Here is a 27,896-nt window from a genome sequence, read left to right on the forward strand (position 1 = left end):
GGATATAAATTTCAGGCTAAAATTAAACATTTCAAGCACCTTAAATAAATAAGGCCATTCTACTCTATCAAAAGCTTTCTCGGCATCTAAAGAAATAACACACTCAGGAACATTTTGTGAGGGAGTATAAACGATATTTAACAATGTACGAATATTATAAAAAGAGTAACGACCTTTAATAAAACCCGTTTGGTCTTCCGAAATAATAGAAGGAAGTACTTTTTCTAGTCTATTTGCTAATAACTTAGAAAAAACTTTAGAATCAACATTTAATAAAGATATTGGTCTATAAGATGCACATTGAGCAGGGTCTTTATCCTTCTTTAGTATTAAAGAAATTGATGCTCTATTAAAAGATTCCGGAAGTTTACCAAGTTTCAAAGAAGCCTCAAAAACCTTATAGAGCCAAGGAATCAATAAAGAAGCAAAACATTTATAAAATTCAACGGTAAACCCATCAGGGCCAGGAGCTTTCCCCAGATTCATAGAAAAAATAACATTCTTAATCTCATCCATTGTAATGGAAGTATCTAATAAAGAAGACATATCCTGTGAAATCTGAGGAAAGTCTAACTTATCTAAAAAATCATTCATATATTTAGAATCTCGAGGAGACTCCGATTGATATAAAGAAGAATAAAAATCACAAAAGGTTTGATTAATCCCCACATGATCCAATATCAACCGATCATTTTGGTTATAAATCTGATTGATTTGAGATTTAACATAATTAGATTTCAATTGATTAGCCAGCAACTTGCCAATTTTATCACTGTGAACATAAAAATCACTTCTTGTTTTCTTTAATTGGTTTACAATCGAGGACGAGAGTAGTAAACTGTGTTCCATTTGGAGTTCAGTTCTTTGTTTGTATAGCTCCTCAGAAGGAGCCATAACATATTTCTTATCAATTTCTTTAATCTTGTCCACAATTGCCATCTCCTCCTGCTTCTGTTTCTTCCTCAAAGCAACGGAATACGAAATAATCTGACCCCGAATATAGGCTTTAAAAGTGTCCCAAAGAGTGTTAACCGAAATATCTTCTGTATGGTTAATTATAAAAAAAAGCTCAATCTGTTCATTCATAAAATTAACAAAGTCCGAGTCCTGAAGCAACAGCGAATTAAAACGCCATTGTCTATTGTTTGGTATATTGGCCATAATTTTAATAGAAAGCTTAAGTGGAGCATGATCCGAAATGGTTATAGAATCATAATCACATTTAATCACTGAAGGAATGAGACGAGAATCAATAAAAAAATAATCAATTCTTGAATAGGAATGATGAACATGTGAAAAAAAAGAAAAATCTTTTTCCTGAGGATGCAGAAAACGCCAAATATCCGTCGACCCAGAATCAGAAAGGAAAAAATTAATCAAATTTGCAGATTTATTAGGTAAAGTCCGTAAAGGAGCCGAACGGTCCAAAGCTGGAGATAAACAGGTATTAAGATCTCCGCCCCAAATCAATGAAAACTCGTTCAAATTCGGAAACTGATCAAACAATGATTTATAAAATTCCGGACAATCCATATTAGGAGCATAAACATTAACCAAAACTACTTTTTTATTAAATAGTAAACCACTAACCAATAAAAATCTACCATTCGGATCAGAGATAATATCCTGTTGTATAAAAGTAACTGAGGAATCTATAAAAATAGAGACGCCTCGAATCTTAGCATTGGAGTTCGAATGAAATTGTTGGCCCTTCCAGAATTTGAAAAAACGTAGTCTGTCCCCCCTCCGTACATGGGTCTCTTGTAAAAATAAAATTTGTGCTTTAAGTCTCCGGAACACTTTAAAAACTTTTTTTCTTTTAATAGGATGATTAAGACCATTAGTATTCCAGGAGACAAAATTAATAATAGACTCCATAAATCCTAAAGTCAACCCACAACAAGGAGGATTGACAATAGGCGCGACCCACAAACCCGGAGAGGAAACAGAACATACAAAAGATACCGGGGAAAAGGACGCAACCAGTACTTCAATAATGTATATAGCCCAAAGAAAAACAAACTAAAACGTGAAGCCCCTCCCGCCACCCCCCAACCCAAGATCCCAAGGCAAAATCTAAAGCAGACCCGCCAGAAAGAAGCAAGCGCTAAAACTACCCCCATGACTTCCGGTATACGCTCCCTAAAAAAAAGGTATAAATATGAAAAGGATCAGCTAATTGTAAAACAGTAAAAAAATAAGTAAAAAAAAGTTAGCTCAATTAGAATACACACAGAACAGAACAAAAGCCGGAAAATATATATTAAAAAAAACCACAATAAACCTCAAACTCATGAATAGACACAGCAACAAAAAAAATAGGATTATTAACATAAAGTGATTATAAAAAGCAAAACAGAATAAAATTTAAACAAAAACTACAAAATTTAAGGCCGCACAGGAAATACGTAAGATGACAAAAGGGAAGTAACCACCCAGAATCCCCTGGGAAAAGAAAGAAATGACGCAGTTAAAAAGAAAGTTTAGTAGCCATATTAAGAAATCGAAAGTAAACTTTTCTGCCCAAATAGGGCACAGAAAAGTTAAAACCAACCAATTCACAGCCTCCGATCGACGGAGAAAATTAAAAAGAAAGCAATTAAGATGTTGGAGATGAAAGTTGATCCAGATAACTCTGGGCATCCGATGGAGAATCAAAAAAACGAAGGGCTCCATCTGACATGCGAATCCTTAGACGTGCAGGGTACAGCAGCGCTGGTCTTAAATCCCTCTTATAGAATTCCGACATCACGGATCTGTAACGGACCCGTTGGTCCCAGATTGGTTTACTGAAATCTTCCACGAATCGGAACTTAAGATCCGAAAAATCAATGAAACCTTTAGATCGAGCGAATCGAAACAGTCTCTCCTTGTCTTGAAAGTAATGAAAACGTAAGATAACATGCCTAGGTCTATCTGACCTAGACGAGTATGATGGGATTCTGTGAACACGATCCAGTAGCGGTGGTTGGTCAGGAAATACAGTAGGGAATGCATCTTTTAAAAGTTGGGAGAAATATTTCATGGGGTTGTTACCTTCAACGGCTTCCCTCACGCCAATCATTCGTAAATTCTGCCGTCGCATTCTAGATTCCAAGTCAGAGTTTTTAAAAGTCAAAAAGTCAAGTTTCTTCTTCATTACATTAATTGTTTCTTCGATTTTCCCCATCTTAAGCTCACTTTGTTGCGCGAATTTTTGAAGATCAGATATAGCCGACTGATGTTCCGCAATACATGTTTGCATCTTATCAATTAAATCGGCAATTTTCTGGAAATTAGTTGAGATTTCCGTATGAATCAGGTCTTTAACAAAGCCTGCAATTTCCGTACGAATCATCTCCCTAACAGAGGTTGAAATTTCCCTCTGAATTAACTCCGATATCGCTTTCAAAGTCACCGGTGATTCAGTCGGAGGGAGATCCGTAGCTTTCGGTTTAACCGGAGGTTTACCATCCTTGCCGTCTTTCTCGTTCTTAGACATAGCAGATCTAAGTTCCATCCAGTTGTCGGAGAATTCAGTTTAATTCAAAGTATTGTAAGAGTTGATGCCTTAATGGTTAATTAAAGTATAGCTGACCATAGAGAAAAAAAACTCAGAGGTAATGGAGCGAGTCAAGAACGCGACTTCACTCCATGAGCGCTACCGGAAGTCCCCGCAGTTCAAACCTAACAAGAAAGTCCCATGTCCTGTGGGAAACCCCATAACAGTGATGAGGTACGTAACTAACTGATTGGTTTATGGCTGAGGAAAGATTGGACCCAGTCAACAGGAAGATGGGGCTCTTTTCAAGAAACTGCAAGGAAGTCCTTTCACATCTGCTTTACAGACAAGTAAATCTTTGTTTCCCTTCCTGTAATATCACATCTGCACAGGAGGAAATTGACCCGTGCAAACTCAAACAATTATCAAAGTATTGTTCACAAACTCAAACAATTATCAAAGGCTTGGATTTCAGCACGAGCATTTTGAAAGGCGTGGAATTTCAACCTCACTGGTTCCTTACCGAGCTGGTAGGTCATAGAGTAATACAACACAGAAACAGGCCATTGGGCCTAAGTCATCCATGACGACCAAGAAGCCTACTTAAGCTAGTCATCAGCCATGTTACATTAATTTATCTCATATAAAGTATTAAAAAAACAGTGGCTTCCAACAGCCATCTCCTTCTTGTTGTAACCCCTACCTTTTTCATTATCATTCCTTATACAGTTATATTTTGACTATAAACATTTCTAGATCTCTCATTTCACAGAGATGGGAGAACAAAAAAGTGGATCAATGTAGCACTGAGTAAAATGAACAGCATAACTACACTTGGAAAGAATTGATAAGGTGCTCTATAATTAAGTAGAGGACATAGATATCTTTAAGGAGCATGTGGACAGCTAAATGGATGACTAGAGTTTAGAAAGATATGGGCCAAGTTCTGGGAAATGGTATCTGCTTGAACATACACCTTGATTGGCATGGATGCATAAGTGCCAAAGAGCCTTTTCCCATGAGTCCATGACATAGAAGTTCTTTAGTCACGAGTAATGGTGTGTTATGTCAACCTAGGCACATTTTGTAAATCTGGCCATTTATTTAGAATCCTGGTCCCCAAATTCTCGTAAGTGTGACTAAGACAACAGAAAACACACGAGTTCTTGTTGCTGCTCATCACGGTTAATACCAGACAACATCTTGCAAAAATCACGAAGTGCTAAAGTACATTCTGAGGCTAAGAAGGGGGATGACAGCACTGCCTTCACCCAAGTCCTCGCGATAACTTCAAATAACTGGGAGACAGGATACAGAGAACACGAGGAGTTCAGGGAAAGCAATAACTTAAAACTGACAGTGGACATAGACACAAACGTAATGTTAATAAAATGCTATTTAAAAGAATAGCAGTTCTAGCCAACAAGATTGACTGGAAGCAAACGTATACTATAGACTGTTTCCTACAAGCACCGTTCACACTGAAAAGTAAGAGCAGCCAAAAAAAGGAACTTAATGGCCTGAGAAACAGAGACAGTGAGAGAGTGAACGAGGCAACAAGAGTGCGAGTAAGAGCAAGAGGGAATGGAGGGGGTAGGAAGGAGAGAGGGAGATGGAAGAGAGGGAGCAAGTGGGACAGCACGGAAGTGGGAAAACAGGAGTGTCTGTTTGTGCGTGCGTATTTTGTCTGGCCTTATACATTAATCTATGTGCTTGTGTCCCTGTGCACACATACCCGCCCTCCCAGAAACAGTCTACGCACAAATTGCATTGTACTCACACACGTACTGTTTCTGTGTGTACACATGATGTGCACATCTCTGTCTGTGCGCACATGTCCAGATTCAGGAAAAGTCATCACCTCTCAACCATCAGGCTCTTGAACCACAGGGGATAACTTTACTCAACTTCACTTGTCCCATCACTCAACTATTCCCACAGCCTACGGATTCCCTTTCAAAGCTCTTCATCTTATGTTCTCAATATTTATTGCTTATTTATGTGTTATTATTGTTTTGAATTAGCACAGTTTGTTGTCTTTTGCATATGGGTTCTTTGCCCGTCTTGTTGTGTGCATTTTTTCATTGATTCTATGGTGCTTCTTGGTATTTATTCTGAATGCCCACAAGGAAATGAATTGCACAGTAGTATATGGTGAATATATATGTACTTTGATAATAAATTTACTTTGAGCTCTGAGTGTCTCATCTGAACTGCTCTCATCATAAACAAATGTCAGCTGTTAAAAGCAAGCTACAATTTTTTGCTTTCAAAACTCAGCAGCCAGCTTCATCAGGGTCATAGTTGCTGTCATGCAAAATATTGAAAACACATTTCCAATCAATCATCTCACCACTGGTCTCTCTGCTGTAAGTATGTTTCCCTCCCACTGTTTATTGTGGCTATGAAAACAGGACAAAGACAGGCTGGGAGTTAACAGTTCTGAACTGCAGTAAGGCCAGCGTTAGTGGGATAAGATATGAATAGCAACAGAGATTGGAAACAGCTACTTGAAAGCAAATCAGTGCCAGAGCAGTGGAAGACCTTTCAAAGGGAGCATGGTGAAGATTCGGAACAAAACTGTATTAGTTACAAGAAAAGGCTCCCTATCCTCCACTCTCAGCAATGCTGGGAAACATGAAATGAAGGATATGACGAAAGAGGGAAGGTTAAATGTGATTATGGAGAACTCTACATCGCAAACATGCCTGAAGCAGTCTGGGAGGTGCAGGGATGAAAGTATAAAAGGAATCTAGTAACATTAAGAGAGTGCAAGTAAATGTACTGGCAGATAAACTCAAAGAAAGCCTCAGGGTGTTTGAGAAAAATGGGAAGAAGAAAGGATGGGAAAGGAAGGAGTGGGTCCTCTGAGAGACCAAACAGCAGACTGAGTGGAAGAAGACATGTAAAGTGTTGGATTCTTCACATGTGCCTTCAAGGGAGGTATTGATATTATGGAGAAAGAATGCAATGTGTTGGAAGTGATACGTTTACAGTCAGAGGCGACATTAATAGCTTCTTTAAAAGTGGAGAGCTCACCAAGCTGGGATAAAATGTATTGCACATCCTTGAAAGAGACAAGAGAAGGAACTGTAGAATTACAGCAAAGTACATGGAATGGTCACTTTATTAGGTGTACCTGTACACCTGCTCGTTAATACAAATATCTAATCAGCCAATTATGTGACAGCTACTCATTGGGTAAAAGCATGCAGATGTGATCAAGAGGCACAGTTGTTGTTCAGACCAAACGTCAATGTGGAGAAGAAATGGGATCTAAGTGACTTTGACTATGGAAAGGTTGTTAGTGCCAGGCAGGGTGGTTTGAGTACCTCAGAAACTATTGACCTCCTGGATTTTCATGCACAGCAGTCTCCAGAGTTTACAGAGAATAGTGTGAAAAACGAAAAAAAAAAAAACTCGTTAGTGGCAGTTCTCTGGGCGAAAACACTTTGTTAATGAGAGAGCCCAGAGGAGAATAGCCAGACTGGTTCAAGTTGACAGGAAGGTGGCAATAACTCATATAACCACAGGTCTGAATGCACAACATATCAAATTTTGCAGTGGATGGGCTACATTCAGCAGCCCCTTCATTAGGTACAGGAGTGTTTATTCAATGCTAGCCTTGTTGGTCAGAGCATGGAAATATGTTTTATTGCATTCAGGGAAGTTTTAAAATTTACCACATAGACAGTTGTGATAGCTGACAATGGGATAAGAGGGGCAATGAGTTGCCTCTGACTGGAGGCCTGTGACTGGTGGTGTACTGCTGGGTCCATTGTTGTTTGTCATCTATATCAATGATCTGGGTGAAAATGTGATAACTGGATCAGCAGATTTGCAGAAGACACCAGGATTGGGGATGTAGTGTACCGCGAGGAAGACTATCACAGTTGCAGCAGAATGTGGGCCAGCTGGAAAAATGGGCTGAAAAATGGCAGATGGAACTTAATGCTGACAAGTGTGAGGTGTTGCACTTTGGGAGAACAACCCAGCGTACGACTTCCAGGGGAATGATGGAACAGAGGGATCTGGGAATACAGATCCATAATTCTTTGAAAGTGGCATCACAGGTAGGTAGGGTCATTGGCCTTTATTGGTGCCCTGACAGTGGGTTTCTGTCCAAGTTTCACACAACCCACTCAGAAATATCAATTAACCTCTAAAGATCATTTTTAACACTGGCAACCACTACAAGATACGCTATTTAGCAATATCATGCAACAAACGAAGTAGGAAGTGCCAGCTCACATGTTCCAGAAAGGATGAAAGGAACTTGTTCATTGTGAAGTATGCCTTCAGGTTCCGCTGCAGAGTGGGGGAATCCAGAGGCCTGGCATGACTCCTCCTCGCCACCTTTAAGGATAAACAACATGAATGAAGAAGTGATCAAAGGGTTCCACTTCAAGATCAAGTTCAGCCATATGTTTCGAGCCTCTGTCGTTGTATGACAGAGTCCAATGCACAAACAAAAAAAAGTTTGCCCAAAACCCTAACCCAGTCAACTACATTAAACTCCACATATTGTGTAATCACATCTCCTACAAGAGGACCACAACGTCGTCTTACGGTTTGGAGGCTTGTGTGCCTCAATGACCCAGAGAGTTATGTTGGCTGGATTTATGCTTTGCCTCTTGGTAGGGTCACCCACGTCACATAGGTGAAAGGGCAGAGGCCAGACTAAGAATGGTCCACCAGCCCTCTAGATTTGGGGGTTCAGCTCAGGGCTAGCAAGCCCCACTAGTAAAACAAAACTGTTCTGGAAACAGCAATGAAGAATCCTTCTATATCTGAGTGGCCAAGGACAGACAGGTATGGAGGACCTTCACTGCTGCCCTAACGGCAAGCGGTGTAATGGGCAGTAAGCAATAATCACACCTGCAGAATGTCACCACTGAAGATTCAAGATAGTTTATCGCCATTCTTCAGGGCATGAATGTAAAGGAGAACAGAACGATTGCTACTCAGCATCTGATGCAGCAGAAAAATACGGTACACACCCAATAAATATAAATATAAAATCAATCCTATAAAACACAATGTGCAGGTAACTGTTGAGTGTGATCGTGTATACATAGATATATTGTATGTACGTAAGTGGGAGGTAATTGGGAGGAGGAATGTGGGTGCTTTATGTTGGCTCCAGAGTGGAATCAATTCCAGAGGCAGAGGAGAAAGCTTTAACACAAGAATCACGGTGTATGACTGGGAATAATTTACAGTCTGTTATATTTGCTGCATGGAAATTAAGCATAAGAAGAAAATGGAATATAAATAAAAGAAAAAAAAATGCTGGAAAAACTCAGCAGGTCAGCTGCATCTGAGGGTACAGAAATGTTGCCTCCTGGTCCCAGGGGAATGATGTTTTGTTTTGCAGAATACATGTGTATGGTTTGAATGATATTAAACTTGAACTTGAACCATTGATTTTCTGCCAGAACCATACAGTCCAGACGAAATCTGTGATTACCTAGACACCAAATGATTAGTCAGAATTCAAAGTTCAACTGTAATAGCATACAAAACCTTGTTTATCTTTGCACAATCCAAAATTCTTTTCAGTTATTCCCCCATTTCTAAGATTCTTTTCAATCCCTCAGTTCTCCTGCAAAGTTCCCTTTAACCCTCGTTAACAGCACCTTAAGCTGTATAAACTTGTCCTGCTGTCATGACCTGGACTAACCGTTTTGTTAGCACACCCATCTCAACTGCGAAGACTGCAAGAAGCTGACATAAATCCTGCTTTTGTTGTGTCTCCGGCTACCAAAATCATAAATACAAGAGATATTCCAGATGCTGGAAATCCATAGCAATGCACACAAAATGCTGAAGGAACTCAGCAGGTCAGGCAGCAACCATGGAGAGGAATAAACAGTCCCGATGAAGCATCTCAGTTTGAAACCGTACTCTTCTCTGTGGACACTGCCTGGCCTGCTGAGTTCCTCCAGCATTTTGTGTGTGGCACTTTGCTTCAAAGAAGGTTTATTCGGCAAGAACAAGGAAGAGGTTTTAGAGGCTTGGATAAAGGGGTAGGTTTGTAGGTGGATCCAAATGGAGAAGAGGGGGACATGGAAGAGATGAGGGTGGGGGTAGAATTCTAGCACCTACATTGTAAACAGCTAAACAAACGGAGGCTGACTACACATAGAACTAAAAACACTCCCCCAAAAATATCAACAACTTTCTCAGCAAGACTGGAGATTAATAGTTCATTTTTTAAAAATGAAGCAATCTTTACAATAAAATGATAACAGGTCAACAGAAAAGAAAAACAAGTACCTCATTCAATGGTGATAGTATCCTGTCATATTGTTGTCTGACCTTGCTAGAAATTAGGACTTCAAAGGTCTGGATCTCCATGTTGGGCTCAAGGCCTCTCATCGCACAAAGATTATCCTGTTGGAAAAAGGGAAAGGTTAAAGAATGTCAGTAAGTTAATTCAGAGCCCTCATCATCCTGATTTCCATCTGCTGTTGTCCCTTCCCTCACAACGTCATTGTTTCTATCACTTTTACTCCTTGTTTGTGTTCACTGGCATCTCCGATTAGTGTAGATCTTCCTATTTCAGACCCTGCGACAGCCAGTTACGCTTTATACAGCAAACAGAGAAAACTCTGGCTGAAAAGAGCAAATATCTAGAATAAAGCTAGTCCAAATTTTGACCCTTGAATACAAAAAAAATTGTTCATACACAGGTGAGTCAAGGTGTTCATTTTCCTCCATCCTATTGGCCGAACACTCCTGAACCCACTGCCACCAGATGCGGAAGGAACTCAGACAACTTGTGTGTGTTGCTTAGGATGTCCAAAATCTGCAGAATCTCTTGTGTCTTCAGTCAACCACCTCCAGTTAAGAGATCTGCCCCATTTGCCAAGGAAATACCTGCATATCATAGTTACAGGACAAAGACTTCTCCTTATAGGACCAAAATGAGGAGAAATTTCTTTCCTCACAAGTATCGTGCGTCAGGAATTCTGATGCAGTGGGAAGTTGATCACAGAATCGTAGAGAGATGCAGCACTGAACCAGGCACTGTGTCCATGGCAAATGTCCTGTTTCTCTAATCCTATATTAATCTCATTCTCCCGACACTCAACCACGAACCTACACGTTAGAGGCAATTTTCTATAACCAAATAAACTGCTGGCCCACGTGCCCCTGGAGTACGGCAGGAAACCGGAGTATCTGGGAAAAAAACACCAACAGTCTACGCAGAGCACCCTAGGTCAGGCTTGGACCCGGGTCTCTGTACTGTGAGGCAGCGGCTCTACTAGCTGAGCCACTGTGCTGCTGTTCAGCTGTCTGCCTCCACTATCCCAGTTGTACAACAGCTGATAGGAAGGCACTTCAGCAGGTCGTCTCTAGTGTACAGAAGATCATCGGGACACAGCTCCCAGCCCTAGGGGACCCTATAGCTCTTGCTGCCTAAGGAAAGCTACAAGCATCTGTAAGGACAATACACACCCATGCAATCATCTGTCTGAACTTCTTCCATCTGGCAGGCATTATAAGATTTTCTATGCCCGCACTTCCAGACAGAAAAATAGCTTTTCCCCAGAGCTATAATTGCTCCGAACCAATCGATCAAGCATCATCCATAAATTAGTTATATTGTTACTTTAATACTGGTTTTATGGTTGTACTGGCTGGTTATTTGATTTTATTTATTGTTTATTTATTTTCTTTGTTGTTTTATAGCATTGAGTATGGGAGTTGCAAACTCATTTTCGCTGTATTGGTGCATGACAAATTGTACTATGCAATGACAATAAAGATATTTCATTTCATTTGTCCGGGTGGAGAGGCTTGTGAGATCCTGAGATCCCAAGAGCGATGCCACCTGGAGCTTAACTCCTGGTAGGGTCGCCCATGGCGATAAGGTCAAGGGTGAGGTTCCAGACAAAGAGTGATCTGACGCTGGAGCTGGCGGAAGATGATGACACATCACAACAGCAGTGAAGGCGGAGGAAGGCTGCAGCAATGAAAGGTCTCCAATCGTCCTGCATGTCATACCAGGGGACCCCGACCCTGATCTGTCAAAGGCCATGTAGTGGCTGCTTGTGCAACAGCCCCTCTACGTTAAACAAAGTCACAAGCAGGCATTTTCCATTAAGGAAATAACCCCTTAGGAGAAAATCATACTCAACGAATGATCGCACAATTACTGTTCAGTTATCACAAATATTCAAATATGGGATTCGTAGATTACTGAACTAAATCAATCAGGATATAAGGTGAATTCATGGGAAAGTGGACTTCAGACAAAGGAGAAGCTAAAATATTACTGAATGAAAGGTCACACAAAATAATCCTCTTCCAATTTTATTGGTTCTTGGGTGGGGGCAAATTATATTCGCTTTCAAGATAAAGCTACCCCAGACATGAGAAAATGAATCAGCTGAGTACCTCTTCTTTCTTAAGGTTGAGATACATTGTCTCCATATTAATGTCAGCTTGACCGTGCACTGATCGTCCATGGATGTAGAAACCGTAACACCTATGCAGCAAGACCAAAACCGATACCTGTGAGCAATGTAAAAGAACTATGAATACTTTGTAGACAGACAGAAAAAGAAAAAGGTGCTGTTATTTCTATTATCTCTATTTTACAGTGAAACTCGGGGGGAAAAAGGGTCACCAGCTTTTGTGAGGATTACTGCAGTGAGTTAAGGAAGTTTCTATAGGAAAAGAAGATGGCCAGATATTGGAACATTTATTCCCACATTGCTATGGCCACATGAACCAAATCCGTGAAAAGTGAAATAATATGGTTTATGCCTATGTGTTTTACAAACCCTGTGAATCTTCATACTGGGTTCCCCGTGCGTCCCTTGTCCAGGTGGCTTTAGGCATGTACAATGCTTTTCAATGGTGCACGTGCGCACTGCACAATGGTGCAATTTTTCTTTACATCAGTGCATTCATTGCCCACGCTGACTGCAGGCCACCTATGCTGAGGCAGGCTTTCAAAGGTTTAAAGGTCCAATTTAATGTCAGAGAAATGTACACAATATACATCCCGAAATGCTTTTTCTTCGCAAACATCCACGAAAACAGGTGCCCCAAAGAATGAACGACAGTTAAACACGAGAACCCCAAAGTCCCCCCCCAGCTCCCCCCTCCCGTGCGTAAGCAAGGCAACAAACCCCCCCGCAAAAAAAAGCGCACCCACTACCGAGCACAAGTGTTAGCTAGGCGATAGCCAAGACACAGACTTGGAGTTACCCCAAAGACTACCGCATTTCATTCAGCATTCGACAAACCACAGGTTCTCTGTCTCTCCCTAATAAGGGAGAGGGAGGTGTCCCCCATTTTCACAGTGAGCGGGAGACATAACAACAACCTGCTGGTTTACGATGTTAAGAAGTCTGTTTCGTTGCTTTTTACGAGCTCTGCGCCTGAAGATCGCAAAGATCTCGGGTCTTTGGGCCAACAGCGAAAGATTTCTGGCCTCCCCAATGACACACGAGTCTCCTGCTGTGACACTGACCCTCGATCCGCCCGTTTCCAGGGCCCCAAGATCTTAGGCTTCTAAATACGAGCCGGACTCTCAGGCCGAACCCTTGGCGTGCCAAACAACAACAGCCGGTCCTGAAACCCCAAGAACGGGTCCCATTCCCGCAAAGAACTGAAGTCTGCGTGTAACTCCAGGTCAGGGTCTGCAAGATCTCAGTCTGTGTAACTTAAGGGAGAGTTAAGTACTCCCAAGACTATGTGTGGAACCTACTGAATGACACTCCCTTTAAGGTAGGGACTCACAATCTCTCCAAGGGCTGACACAGTGTCCTTGCCCCAGTGTGACACCCAGATCCCCAAGTTTGCTCTTCACATACAGCCCATCATGCTACTGAACAGATCTCTCCTGATAACTGACTTCTCCCATGACAACTACCACCCAACTGCATACCTGGCGTCACAAGCTAATCCTGACCAGCAATTCTCATCTGAATACCCTCCAGACGGGCACAAGCCTCACCACCATCAAGGCCATCTTCAACAGATTGTCCCTCAAGAAGGTAGCATCCATTACTAAGAACCTTCACCATCTGAGCAAGGTGTTCTTCTCATTACTAACATCAAGGAGGGGGTACAAGAGATTGAAGACTCACACTCATTGTTTTAGGATCAGCTTCTTCCTCTCTGCCGTCAGATTTCTGACCGTCCATGAGCACCACCTCACTATTCCTCTTTCACACTATTTATTTATTTATTGATGGTACTTTACAAAAAAATCCTTATGTCTACTGCAAGACAATAAAATCACGGCATACAGTATGTCAGTAATAATAAATGATTCTAATTCTGCCCAGTTGTTGTATCTTTGGACTACCAATCCAACCCCAGTTTGCCAACTTTACTCCTCAGTGCAAAGCCTATTCCGAATACTCAGTCCACTGCCCAACACCAAGCCAACTGCTGTAATGATTTCCAGCCACTGCTCTATATCCCAACCCCTCTTCCCATTGCAACGCACACAAACTGTGGGAGGAACTCAGCAGGTCAGGCAGCACCTATGGAAATGAATGAATAGTCGACGCTTCAGGCCGAGACCCTTCATCAGGACTGGAAAGAAGGGGAAAGACAACAGAATAAGGAGGTGGGGGGAGCGGACGGAGGATAGTTAGTAGGTGATAGGTGAAGACAGGTGTGTGGGAAAGGTCCAGGGCTGGAGAAGAAAGAATCTGATAGGAGAGGAGAGTGTACCAGAGGAGGAACGGAAGGGGGGGGGCCCTGGGGGATGTATTAGGCAGGTGAGAAGAGGTAAAAGGTCTGAGTAGGGAATAGGGGAAGTGGGGGGGTGCGGGAATTTGTTTACCTGAAGCAGAAGTTGATATTAATTTCATCAGGCAGGAGGCTACCCAGATGCAATATAAGGTGTTGCCCGTCCACCCTCATCTTGGCACAAGAGGCCAAGGACCAACACATCGAAATGGGAATGGGAACCAGAGTTAAAATGTTTGGCCAGTGGGAAGTCCCACTTGTGGCGGATGGTGCAGAGGTGCTCAATGAAGCCGTCCCCCAACTTACGACAGGTCTCACCGATGTAGAGGAGGCCGCATCGGGAGCACCTCTTCCCATTGTTTGGATACTGCATTCTGATCCCTAATCTTCCTCTCATTTATGAATGAGAAAGGTTGAATGAATGTCTCTGCTCATCTAATGTCCTTCGGTGCTCACTAAGAACCCCAAGTGTACAAAGCTGATTCAGACAAGTGCATACACTGGGCCTCAAGAATCTCGAGGTGAAGGGTCTATGCCACATGGTAACAAGAGGGGTTCTTCTTTAGTGACTCTCAGTTGCTGCGGCCTGCCCAGTCCAACAAATGGCGCAAATGTTTGTCATTCGTTTTTCTTGTGATCGCTAGACCCTGTTGGATATTAATAATACAATATACAGTAAGCCCAGTTCATTACCAAGGCTGACAGCAGAGGAGTTGCATAGCCATGGGTTGTTGCACAGACCAGCTTCTCCAGGGCCTCATTGTGCAGCGCCACCTGTTACCAAGGGAGGAGGCCCCAGAAGCAGTGTGAGAGAGTGTGCTGAAAACTGTGCTATATTACTGCAGTCTAGCTCTCCTGTCAATACTGCTCTCCAATGTTCGCTCCTTTAAAAACAAACCGGATTACCTTCATCTGCAACTGACTCAGCGCGAAATGAGGAATTACTGCATGCTTTGTCTTACAGAAAACTGGCTTCAGAACAACATCCCTTGCGCTTTCAATCCTCAGGCCATGCCACCCAGGGACTTAGCATCATCGAGTCATAGAGAAGTACAGCACAGAAACAGGCCCTTCAGCCCATCTAGCCCATGCCAAACCACTTAAACTGTCTACTCCCATTGACCTGCACTGGGGCCATAGCCCTCCATACCCCTACCATCGATGTACCTATCCAAACTTCTCTTAAATGTTGAAATCAAGTTCGCATGCACCACTTGCACTGGCAGCTGTTTCCACACTCTCATGACCCTCTGATTGAAGAAGTTTCCCCTCATATTCCCCTTAAACTTTTCACCTTTCACCCTTAACCCATGATATCTAGTTGTAGTCCCACCCAATCTCAGTGGAAAAACCCTGCTTGCATTAACTCGTTCTGTATTGAGTCTTATCATAATTATATATAACCATATAACATATAACCATATAACAATTACAGCACGGAAATAGGCCATCTCGGCCCTTCTAATCCATGCCGAACTCTTACTCTCACCTAGTCCCACCGACCTGCAATATATGTGCTGTGTCTGACTATATGTACTCTGTTTTGCACCTTGGCCCCAGAAGAATAATGTTTTGTTTAGCTGTACAGGTGTGCATGGTTGAATGAAAATAAACTTGAACTTGGTCTGCGTACAGGGTAGCCAGAGAAGCAATACACACAAGTTACTCACATTGCTTAAGGAGCACAAGTCTACGAATTGCCTTATCTTGTCTTCAACAAAGCGTTCATAGATCCCAATGAAGAAGAGTGCCTGTAAGTAGTCAGAACATCTTCAGTTATCACTGAATGAAGTTTACCCAGATCTGAATACATGCAACATTCCCACTGAAAAATCAAACTAAGCAGTAGAATGCCCTTTTCCACTGGTAGAGAGGAAGCAATTATAAGAAGGTTACTATGAGTTCCTCTCTGATGCCTTCTCCTAACTAGCCCCATGATCACATCTCCATTAGCAACAGGAAGTGCAATGTCTCACACTGGGGATGACATAAGTAGATAGCTACGGGACCACCAGCACACGGTGTCATTCATGGATTGGCAACAGGAGAAAGTCACTTGATCCCTCAAACTTGTTCCACCGTTTAATAAGATCTCGGCGGATCGATTATTCAAAGTCCAAGATTCAAGATTGCTTAATGTCATTTCCAGCACACAAGTGTAAAGCAGAATGAAATAATTGTTACTCCAGATCTGATGCAGCCCCCCAAAAAAACACAAAAAACACAATAAAAAAAAGAATAAATATAAATATATAATAATCAGCTCTGCACTTCAGTCTATTGATGATATTCCTTCGCTCAAGAATCAATTTCCCTTGGTCTTAAAATATTCAAATAAGCTGGTCCTGCCACTTCTCTGAAGAAGAGTTCTGAAGGCTCAAAACCTTCTGAAAGAACAGATTTCGATTCTTCTGTTGCAAATGGGCAACCACTCATACTTAAGCAGTTCCTTTTCATTCTAAACTCACAGGGAAACATCTTCTCAATATCCACTTATCCTTAACGTACCACACAGGATCTTACACGTTCCTACTCATTCTTCTAAAATCCAACAGATACAAACCTACCTTATCCAATCTTTCCTTACGAGATAACCCAACGATTCTAAGTATTAAACACAACAAAACAAGATATTCTGCAGATACCGGAAATCTTGAACAGCACAGACACAAAATGCTGGAGGAACTCAGCAGATCAGACAGCATTTATGAAAGGGAATATATAGCCAAGATTTTGGACAGAGACTCTATCAGTTCTGATAATGAATCTTAGCCTGAAACATTAACTGTTTAGTCTCCTCCATAGATGCTGCCCAACTTGCTGAGTTCCTCCAGCATTTTATGTGTTCCAAATATTGGTCTAATAAACTTAAACCTATCTGATCCTGATAAATTACTATCCTTCCTAGAGTAAGGAGACCAATTTTGGACACAATTTTCCCAATGTGATCTCACCAATGCCCTACCTAACCAAAATATACTTTTATATTCATTTACTCCAAACAATAAGCATTAATATTTTGTTTGCTTTTCTAATAACTTGCTATTTCTGTGTATTCTGCATGCAGTCTTGTGCCTTGTGTCACTTTAAGGACATACAACCAAATCTATGTAAATAAGCTATCTTATGTATTTATATTTTTTGTATTTTATTATTATTATGTTTCTTATTATGATTTTTTTTTGTGCTGCATCGGATCCAGAGTAACAATTATTTCATTCTCCTTTACACTTGTGTACTGGAAATTAATTAAACGATCTTGGATCTTGATGTTAGCCTTTTGGGAATCATGTACTTGGAATGGAAACCACTAAGCAAGAAAATCTAGGCAATGTCACAATGGAGCAGACATGAAAGAAGTGTTCAATACTCTGTGTTAAATCAGGCATTCTGTGTGAAATCAGGTTACAATGAACACTGCACATTGGGTTACTGAGGTAACTACAGAATGAAGGAGACTGTTACAGGTGGCTGACTTGGTCTTACTCTAAACAGGGGGTGAAGCAGACTGTTATTAGTGGCTCACTTGGTTCCACTCTCACCAGAGCTCACTATTCAAGTCTCACACAGAAATCCATTCAGATTGTCTGAGGGAGAACTGTTCTGGTAGAGATGCCCATTTCTAATGACATATTACATCAAAACTACATTTTCCTTTCAGCTATACACTAGAGTGTCCACATTGGTATTTTAAGAGCAGGAGGCTCTTCCAGGTATTTTAACTAATATTCAAATCCCAAACAACATCACTCGAACAAATCACCTGTACAATTCAGTTCTTGTAACCTTCTACTCCACTACCCCAGTTTTGAAATAAAACTAGAGAAAAAGAATTTTAACAAAGACAAAGGTCTCACTCTAAGTAAGAACTGGAATTCAATCATAAGCAAGGTGGAAGAGCAGAAACCTGATTGGATGAGGACGAACCAATCAGGAGGGAAGGACTATGGGGGTATAAATATCACCGGACTAGACATGCTCGGGCATCAACTCTGATGAAGATGATGGAGCTTGTCACCAAAACGTCGGTTATAATCAATACCTGGACCTGGCTGGAAGCCTGAGATGAGTGTATCTGTTCTATCCCACTGTTATGAGACTACAAAATAGTTCCCTAGTACAATAAATTGAACTCTGGACCTCAGCCTCTATTTTAATAAGACCTTGCATCTTATTGCTTATCTTCACTGCACTTTCTCCGTGGCTGTTAAACTTTATTCTGCATTGTTACTGTTTTACCTTTGTTGGATTCTGTTGTTTTTGATCCAAGGTTCTTTTGTAAGCCAAGAAAGAGGCATAAAACATGATCGATTTATTAAGCACTAATATCCGATCTGTATGAACAGTATGCAAAACTTTTCACTGTGTCTTAGTGCATTTGGGTAGGAGGTACAGAAGCCTGAAGGCACACACTCAGTGACTCAGGAACAGCTTCTTCCCCTCTGCCATCTGAGTTCTGAATGGACACTGAACCTGTGAACACCACCTCACCATTTGTTACTTGTTTTCATTTTTACACTACAAATTTTAACTTAACTTATTATATATATACTCACTGTGAGTTTGTTCTATATTTATCATGTATTACACTGAACTGCTGCAATAAAGTTAACACACAGTTTCACGTGCCAGTGATATTAAAGCTGATTCTGATTTTGAATTCCTGTTCTTTACATTACAGCAACACTATGGCCACTTTACACCAAAATTGGTTTCTCTTGCTTCTCGTAAAAATAGTGTAAACTGTATGCTTTATTTACATTTTCTGTGAATGCTGCTATGTACATACCTGTAATGCTGCTGTAAGTTCTTCAGTGCACTAGGGCATACACATACTCATGCATACCACACTAAACTCAATTTTGACTTTGGCTTCCAATATTACAAAACGAACCATTTCTCTAATATTCAAGCACATTAGACCTCCTGAAGTCAAGAAAGGTGTTAAAGAAATGTTTTTTCTGTTCTTCCTTCGGAAAGAAAATACTTCCCCTGCTATGCGTGCCACATTGTAAATTTCTAGCTAGCTTTACACCTCTATGTATTGACTTTGAATGGGAATTTCTAACTAATATTAACCATTGGTTAAATACATCTGAAGATTTACTTACTAATCCAACAGAAGTGTCTGTCATCCCTTTGGCAGCACAATGAGATCAGTTTCCATACCTGAGCCAAGCTGACTGTTAGCCACATTGACATTGATATCCCGTATCGGAGAATTGGGCTCCAGGGTGCCAAATCAACATCCGGACCAGGGTGTAGATTCAAATTCAGATCTCTTCTGGCGATGTTCTTTAAGCCAATAACCTGAAATTTTAAAAAAAGCTTCATATAGTGATAATTCTATAAGATTCTCAGAGAAGAAATGACTGGATATTGAATTATAACTACCTTTGATACACTACATTTATTTCTGGAAAAATTACCCTGCTTTTAATGGGAAAAGCTGAGGTAGTTACTGTGACTACCATTCTTTAAAAACACTGTCTAGGTAGGAAATTGATTTTGCACTTTGTGTAATAGACCAATTCAGATGAAGGGTCTCAACAGAAAATGCCAGTTGTCTACTTCTCTCCATTGATGCTGGTGAGCTCCTTCAGCAGCTTTCCTGTTGTTCCACATTGCACATCTGTAACCTCTTTAGTCTCCATTGCACATAGACTGTCTACTCTGAGGCATTTAACCAAACCATTGGTTAATGCAATCATTTAAACTAAATGTGGAAGACAGATACAGACTTTTTTACATTCTTAGATTGTGTGGTACAGAAGCTCAAGACATCAAACCGCAAGACCTTACAGAGGACAGTAAGTACCGCCAAGAGTATCAAAAGGGTCTCAGGCCCCCCACTATTTGTGACATACCCCAGGAGCGTTGCAAACGAAGGGCCCAAGGCATTGTTGAAGATTCCTACCACCCATCCCACAATCTCTTTGACCCACTCCCATTAGGAAGGAGGTACAGAAACATCTGGACTAGGACTGCCAGACTGGGTTACAGCTTCTGTGAGACTAATGAATACCCTGTCAGCACCAAGGTCTCGTCAATAGGACAGTGAGCTGTTTACTGTTTATCTGTGCTACTACATGCATTTTGAATGATATTTTATTAATTTATTTATAGTATAATATTTTGGTTTATGTGCTGTGTGTGATGTATGTTGTTTGGCACACTGTGGTCTAGAAGAACATGTACAGTCAGTTGACAATAAACTTGAACTTATGTTTTATTATTTATGTGGAATGGTTTCCAGAATGTTCCCTCTAATTTTCCTTCCACAAATCTAGCCTGATCTGTTCATTCCAAATATCTGCAGTACTTTGTTTTAGAAATTCATTACATTTACCAAATTTGCAGTCATTGTTAAGACCATTAAACCACAGGAGCAGAATCAGGCCATTCGGCCCATCGAGGCTGCTCCACCATTCCATCATGGCTGATTTATTACTCCTCTCAACACTATTCTCCTGCCTTCTTCCCGTAACCTTTGACACCCTGACTAATCAAGAACCTATCAACCTCCTTAAAGGATAATTTGCAGGCTGAGTCAGTGATAAGAAAGGCAAAGAACTGGAATACAAGAACAAGAAAGTGATGCTGTGGCCTTGTAAGGCATTGGTCAGACTGCATGAATTATTGTGAGCGGTTTTGGGCCCCTTATCTAAGAAAAGCTGGGTAAACCTCCAGCTATGGGTAAAATGCCCCCCGCCTTGTGGGCAGCCTCGGGAGAGATGAAGGCTACGGGAGTAAACCCAGATACAGCAAATCCAGAGTGGAGCCCCTAAGGCAGCTGGACATCATTGAACATCCTTCCAGCAGCTCCTGCAGCCAGCTGGTGTCAAACATATACAGTTGAAGTCAGAAGGTTACATACACCTTAGCCAAATACATTTAAACTCAGTTTTTCACAATTCCTGATGTTTAATCCTAGAAAACATTCCCTGTCTTAGGTCAGTTAGGATCACTACTTTAGTTTAAGAATGTGAAATGTCAGAATAATAGTAGAGAGAATGATTTATTTCAGCTTTTATTTCTTTCATCACTTTCCCAGTGGGTCAGAAGTTTACATACACTTGGTTAGTACACCCTATCCTCGTTATATGCGTCTTCAGACTACGCGGATTCACAGGTATGCGAGGAACCTATTTCTAGCAACGTCTCGTTATATGCGTCCAAAATTCACAGTTATGCGAGGAGCACTGCCTTCCCGCCAATACAAGTCACGTGCGCGCGCTTCACAGTCTCACTGTTGGGGTGAGAAGCACCGGTTTCCCGCCAATACAAGTCAGGTGCGCGCGCCTCACAATCTCTCTCCCGCCACTCTTGCATTGGTTTTGGCAAAGTGTGGATGCATGATTTTAAACTTCTGTTAGTTTTACCTACGGTGCAGTGATTTTGCGCTTGAAATATTTAACTATGCCTCCTAAGCGTCCAATGTCATGTCTTGGGCTGTCAGCTAAGCGGCAGAGAACCGCTTTAACACTTGAAAAAAGTTGGAAATTATAAACAGCTCGGCATCAGCTGAAGGTAACACAGCTCTGGGACGCTACTGCCAGGAACAGAATCTTGCCTTTAAAGTTCTTTTGTTGCTTGACAATGCGCCAGCCCATCCTAAACATTTGGACAACATTCATCCTAACATAACAGTGCGTTTCCCGCCACCAAACACAACATTGCTGATTCAACCACTCGACCAAGGTGTGATCCACATTCGAGGCGTATTCTTTTTTACGGCGAACTATCTCTCAGATGCTGCAAGCAGCAGACGATTTTGAAAATCCCGGGAGTTTACCAACGGTGAGGGAATGGTGGCAGTCGGAACACTTGGCACAAATGGCAATGGACGTGGACCCAAGTTTAGAACGGAGTCAGTATTTCAGTCGTTCCCTGCCGTCAACCCTTCTTCCCTACAAGCAAATTTAAAACAAAATGCTACCAAGCAAACAACCCTCACCATTTTATGCAAATCGCTGTAATCTTCTGCTGCCAGCAGTTCTAAGGGTTCTGTGAGTCTTCCTTCACCCCTTGCTATGCTTGTTATTATCCTGACGACCACAACCATCCACCTTATCCGTGTAAAGCTGCCCGACACCACAACAACCATTCATCTCCCAGAGTGAACACACCTGCCACTGTTGGTGAGTACTGTACACCAGAGGATGTTAACTTTCTATGATTTATTACATTGAATATTACCTTAAATTGATTAAATATAATACAAATGTTGTCTTATAGTACTGCTTTTGTGCCGTTTTGGTATAAAAATGTGAGTAAATTACAGATAAAACATATTTAGGAAGCCTTCTGGAACGCATCCCTATTTTCTCCATTTAAATAATTATTCACATTATGCGATTTCACATTATGCATCAACTTCGAGGAACGTATCCCTCACGTATAACGAGGATAGGGTGTATTTGGTAGCATTGCCTTTAAGTTGTTTAACTTGGGTCAAACATTTTGGATCATCTTCCACAAGCTTCTCACAATAAGTTGCTGGAATTTTGTTCCATTCCTCCAGACAAAACAGGTGTAACAGGAGTCAGGTTTGTAGGCCTCCTTGCTTGCACACGCTTTTTCAGTTCTGCCACAAATTCTCTATTGGACTGAGGTCAGAAAATGATATCAAGTCTGATTCATCCTTGGGAGCAATTTCCAAATGCCTGAAGGTACCACGTTCATCTGTACAAACAATAGTACACAAGTATAAACACCATGGGATCACGCAGCCATCATACTGCTCAGGAAGGAGACGCATTCTGTCTCCTAGAGATGAACGTACTTTGGCGTGAAAAGTGCAAATCAATCCCAGAACAACAGCAAAGGACCTTGTGAAGATGCTGGAGGAAACAGATAGACAAGTATCTATATCCACAGTAAAACGAGTCCTATATCGACATAACCTGAAAGGCTGCTCAGCAAGGAAGAAGCCACTGCTCCAAAACAGCCATTTAAAAAAAGCCAGACTACAGTTTGCAAGTGCACATGGGGATAGAGATCTTACTTTTTGGAGAAATGTCCTCTGGTCTGATGAAACAAAAATTGAACTGTTTGGCCATAATGACCATCATTATGTTTGGAGGAAAAAGGGTGAGGCTTGCAAGCTGAAGAACACCATCCCAACCGTGAAGCATGGGGGTGGCAGCATCATGTTGTGGGGGTGCTTTGCTGCAGGAGGGACTGGTGCACTTCACAAAATAGATGGCGTCACGAGGAAGGAAAATTATGTGGATATATTGAAGCAACATCTCAAGACATTAGCCAGGGAGTTAAAGCTCGGTCGCAAATGGGTCTTCCAAATGGACAAGGGCCCCAAGCATACCTCCAAAGTTGTGACAAAATTGCTTAAGGACAACAAAGTCAAGGTATTGGAGTGGCCATCACAAAGCCTTGACCTCAATCCGATAGAAAATTTGTGGGCTGAACTGAAAAAGCGTGTGCGAGCAAGGAGGCCTACAAACCTGACTCAGTTACACCAGTTCTGTCTGGAGGAATGGAACAGAATTCCAGCAACTTACTGTGAGAAGCTTGTGGAAGGCCATTCAAAATGTTTGACCCAAGTTAAACAATTTAAAGGAATTGCTACCAAATACTAACAAAGTGTATGTAAACTTCTGACCCACTAGGAAAGTAATGAAAGAAATAAAAGCTGAAATAAATCGTTCTCTCTACTAATATTCTGACATTTCACATTCTTAAAGTAGTGATCCTAACTGACCTAAGACAGGAAATGTCTAGGATTAAATGTCAGGAATTGTGAAAAACTGAGTTTAAATGTATTTGGCTAAGGCGTATGTAAACTTCTGATTTCAACTGTAGCTTCATAAGCTTTCCTTTGGACTATACTGGTGAGGCTGAGAGGGGGACCTTGATGACTGGACATCTAGGGATTCCATACCTTCTGCCCAGGCTTGTGACGACAATGATGATGATCACTCATTGTCCTTTGAGACAGATGGATGCCAACCAACCAACCAACTATCTAAGAAAAGATGTGCTGGCATTGGAGAGGATCAAGAAGAGGTTTACAAGAATGATTCCAGGAATGAAAGAGTTAATGTAAGAGGAGTGTTTGATGGCTCTGGGCCTTTGATTGGCCCGTGCTCATTGGAGTTTAGAAGAATGGGGGTGGGTGGGGGGGGGAATCACATTGAAATCTATCGAATAGTGAAAGGCCTACATAGAGTGCACAGGAGAGGATGTTTAAGACAATAACAATTAGGCCACTCAGCCTATCAGTCTGCTCCGCCATTCCATCATGGCTGATTTAATATCCCTCTCAACCCCGTTCTCCTGCCTTCCTCCCGTAATTAATCAATAAACTATCAACCTCCACTTCAAATATACTCAATGACTCTGCCTCCACAGCCATCTATGGTAATAAATTCCACAGTTTCACCTCCCTCTGGCTAAAGAAATTCCTTCAAATCTCTATTCTAAATGGGAAGTCCCTCTATTCTGAGGTCATTTGCTCTGGTCCTAGACTTAGCCACAATAAGAAACATCCTCTCCACATACATCTCCTAGGCCTTTCAATATTCAAAAGATTTCAATGAGATCCCCCCATCATGGGCTGAGAAGGATAATAAATCAGCATGATTGAATGGTGGAGCAAACTCGATGGGCTTTGTGGCCTACTTTTGTATCTTTGTCATATGGTCTTAAAATTGCTTGTAATACTCCAATTGTGGTCTGATTAATCAATCTCTTTTATATTATTGGCTAGCTTACCTTCGTATTTCATCTTTTCTCTCCTTATGGTCTTTCAGTAGTCTTCTGTTTGATTTTAAAAGACTTCCCAGTCCTCTTACTTCCCACTACTTCTTGCTATTTGGCCACAGTGGCCACACATTTTAATTCCACATCCCATTCCGATTCTGACATGTCTATCCACAGCCTCCTCTACTGTGAAGATGAAGCCACACTCAGGTTGGAGGAACAACACCTTATATTCTGTCTGGGTAGCCTCCAACCTGATGGCGTGAACATTGACTACTCCATCTTCCGCTGGTGCCCCGCCTCCCCCTCGTACCCCATCTGTTATATATTTATATACACACATTCTTTCTCTCTCTCTCTCTGTCCCTCTGACTATACCCCTTGCCCATCCTCTGGGTTTTCCCCCCGTCCCCCTTTTCCTTCTCCCTGGACCTCCTGTCCCATGATCCTCTCATATCCCTTTTGCCAATCACCTGCCCAGCTCTTGGCTCCATCCCTCCCCCTCCTGTCTTCTCCTATCATTTCGGATCTCCCCCTCCCACTTTCAAATCTCTTACTAGCTCTTCTTTCAGTTAGTCCTGACGAAGGGTTTCGGCCCAAAACGTCGACTGTACCTCTTCCTAGAGATGCTGCCTGGCCTGCTGCGTTCACCAGCAACTTTGGTGTGTGTTAATAGCACTGTGCTTGCTTCTATCTCTTATACACTGGGTTGTACAGTCATAGAACAACACAGTTCACAATGACAGCGGTTTGTAAATGGAATTCAATAAATCCCACTCACCAGCCCTTTCCCAGGAAACTTCCAAGTGTTTTTTTTTAAGAAGTTACTGAATTCCCCCTTCAACACTCATTCAAGCAAAACATTCCAAATCACGACAGTTCACTGAATTAAGAAATAATAATAATAATCTCATCCTCATCTCCTTCCAGTAACTTCTGCCCACATTAGAACAATAGTAATCCACATCTTTCAGACTATATTTATTTGCACAATTAAGCATGGAGTTGATCCTGTTTGGATTTGCGTAAGCGGCAGAGGGAAGGAGATGCAGGGGAATCCACTGCTCCTACAGAAATTACTTCTCTGAACAAAAAAAATGCATGGACAGAGTGAATTGAATCAATTCTTCAGAGGAGGAATTAAACCATCTCACATTCTTTTTTCTGGCGTGTGCCTGCATGCGTGCGAGTCTGTGCGTGTGCGTGCGTCCGTGATGATGTCTTTTTCGTGGCTTTTTTACAAGGCACAGAGCGAGAGAGGGACTGTGTGGCGAGCCACTCCTCACACAGACACTTTTGCAGTATTTTCCCTTTATTTTACAAGGTTGAGTTGCAATCTCGATGCTCAACCCGGCATGGATGGAAAGCGTACTCAGGAGCGGACCCGACTAGTTTCAAACCCAGGAACCCCCGCTCCCGGGTCCGGCGCCGATGTCGTTGTGCCACCAGCCGGCCCCCACCTCACGTTCTTCGTTCTAAATCTTACTTCAGTGAATGACAATTTAGTAATCTCAATGGGGGTTCTGCAGGGATGCAGTTAATTTAGCCGATGCCTCACAGGCAGGAAGCCTGGGTTCAATCCTGGTCTCGGTTAGTATCTATGTGGAGTTTACATATTTTCCCTGTGACCATGTGGACTTTCTCCTAGTGCTCTGGTTTCTGACCACGACCCCGAGATGTGCAGGTTACATCAGTGCCTAAGAAGAATAATGTGAGCTGCCTTAACAACTACCGCCCGGTAGAACTCACATCAACAGTGATGAAATGCTTTGAGAGGTTGGTCATGACTAGACTGAACTCCTGCCTCAGCAAGGACCTGGACCCATTGCAATTTGCCTATCGCCACAATAGGTCAACGGCAGATGCAATCTCAATGGCTTTTCACACGGCTTTAGACTACCTGGACAATACAAGCACCTACGTCAGGATGTTGTTCATCAACTATAACTCAGCATTTAGTACAATCATTCCCACAATCCTGATTGAGAAGTCGCAAAACCTGGGCCTCTGTACCTCCCTCTGCAATTGGATCCTCGACTTTCTAACCGGAAGACCACAATGTGTGCGGATTGGTGATAATATCTCCTCCTCGCTGACAATCAACACTGACACACCTCAGGGGTGTGTGCTTAGCCCACTGCTCTACACTCTCTATACACATGACTGTGTGGCTAGGCATAGCTCAAATACCATCTATAAATTTGCTGACAATACAACCATTGTTGGTATAATCTCAGATGGAGATGAGGTGGTGTACAGGAGTGAGATATGCCAACTCGTGGAGTGGTGTCACAGTAACACCCTTGCACATCAGTAAGACAAAAGAGCTGATTGTGGACTTCAGGAAGGGTAAGATGGAGGAACACATACCAATCCTCATAGAGGGATCGGAAGTGGAGAGAGTGAGCACTTTCAAGCTCCTGGGTGTCAAGATCTCTGAAGACCTAACCTGGTCCTAACATATCGATGCAGTTATAAAGAAGGCAAGACAGCATCCATACTTAAGGAGTTTGAAGAGATTTGGTATGACAACAAATACACTCAAAAACTTCTATAGATGTACTGTGGAGAACATTCTGACAGGCTGCATCACTGTCTGGTATGGAGGGGCTACTGCATAGGACCAAAAGAAGCTGCAGAGGGTTGTAAATTTAGTCGGCTCCACCTTGTGTACTAGCCTACAAAGTACCCAGGACATCTTCAAGGAGCGGTGTCTCAGAAAGGCAGCTTCCATTACTAAAGACGCCCAGCACCCAGGGCACGCCCTTTTCTCACTGTTACCATCAGGTAGGAGGTACAGAAGCCTGAAGGCACACACTCAGCGATTCAGGAACAGCTTCTTCCCCTCTGCCATCCAATTCCTAAGTGGACATTAAACCCATGAACACTGCCTCACTTATTAAATATATATTATTTCTTCTTTCTGCATGATTTTTAATCTATTCAATAATGTATACTGTAATTAACCGGC

At 41.9% G+C, this 27,896-nt stretch overlaps 1 protein-coding gene across 2 annotated transcripts in view; it reads right to left on the reverse strand.

The window, feature by feature from the left end:
• LOC134356319 (meckelin-like) overlaps window positions 1-27,896 on the reverse strand; it is a 173,835-nt gene that overhangs the window by 15,119 nt on the left and 130,820 nt on the right. For both annotated transcript variants that reach the window (XM_063067196.1, XM_063067195.1), the window contains 5 exons: window positions 19,373-19,513; window positions 15,874-15,954; window positions 11,888-12,004; window positions 9,761-9,877; window positions 7,733-7,837 (listed from right to left, as the gene is read on the reverse strand). In XM_063067196.1, coding sequence (XP_062923266.1) covers window positions 7,733-7,837; window positions 9,761-9,877; window positions 11,888-12,004; window positions 15,874-15,954; window positions 19,373-19,513 — 561 coding nt within the window. The remainder of the gene's footprint in view (window positions 1-7,732; window positions 7,838-9,760; window positions 9,878-11,887; window positions 12,005-15,873; window positions 15,955-19,372; window positions 19,514-27,896) is intronic.

This window comes from Mobula hypostoma, chromosome 14, assembly GCF_963921235.1.
Source record: "Mobula hypostoma chromosome 14, sMobHyp1.1, whole genome shotgun sequence".
In the NCBI taxonomy this organism is placed as follows: domain Eukaryota; kingdom Metazoa; phylum Chordata; class Chondrichthyes; order Myliobatiformes; family Myliobatidae; genus Mobula; species Mobula hypostoma.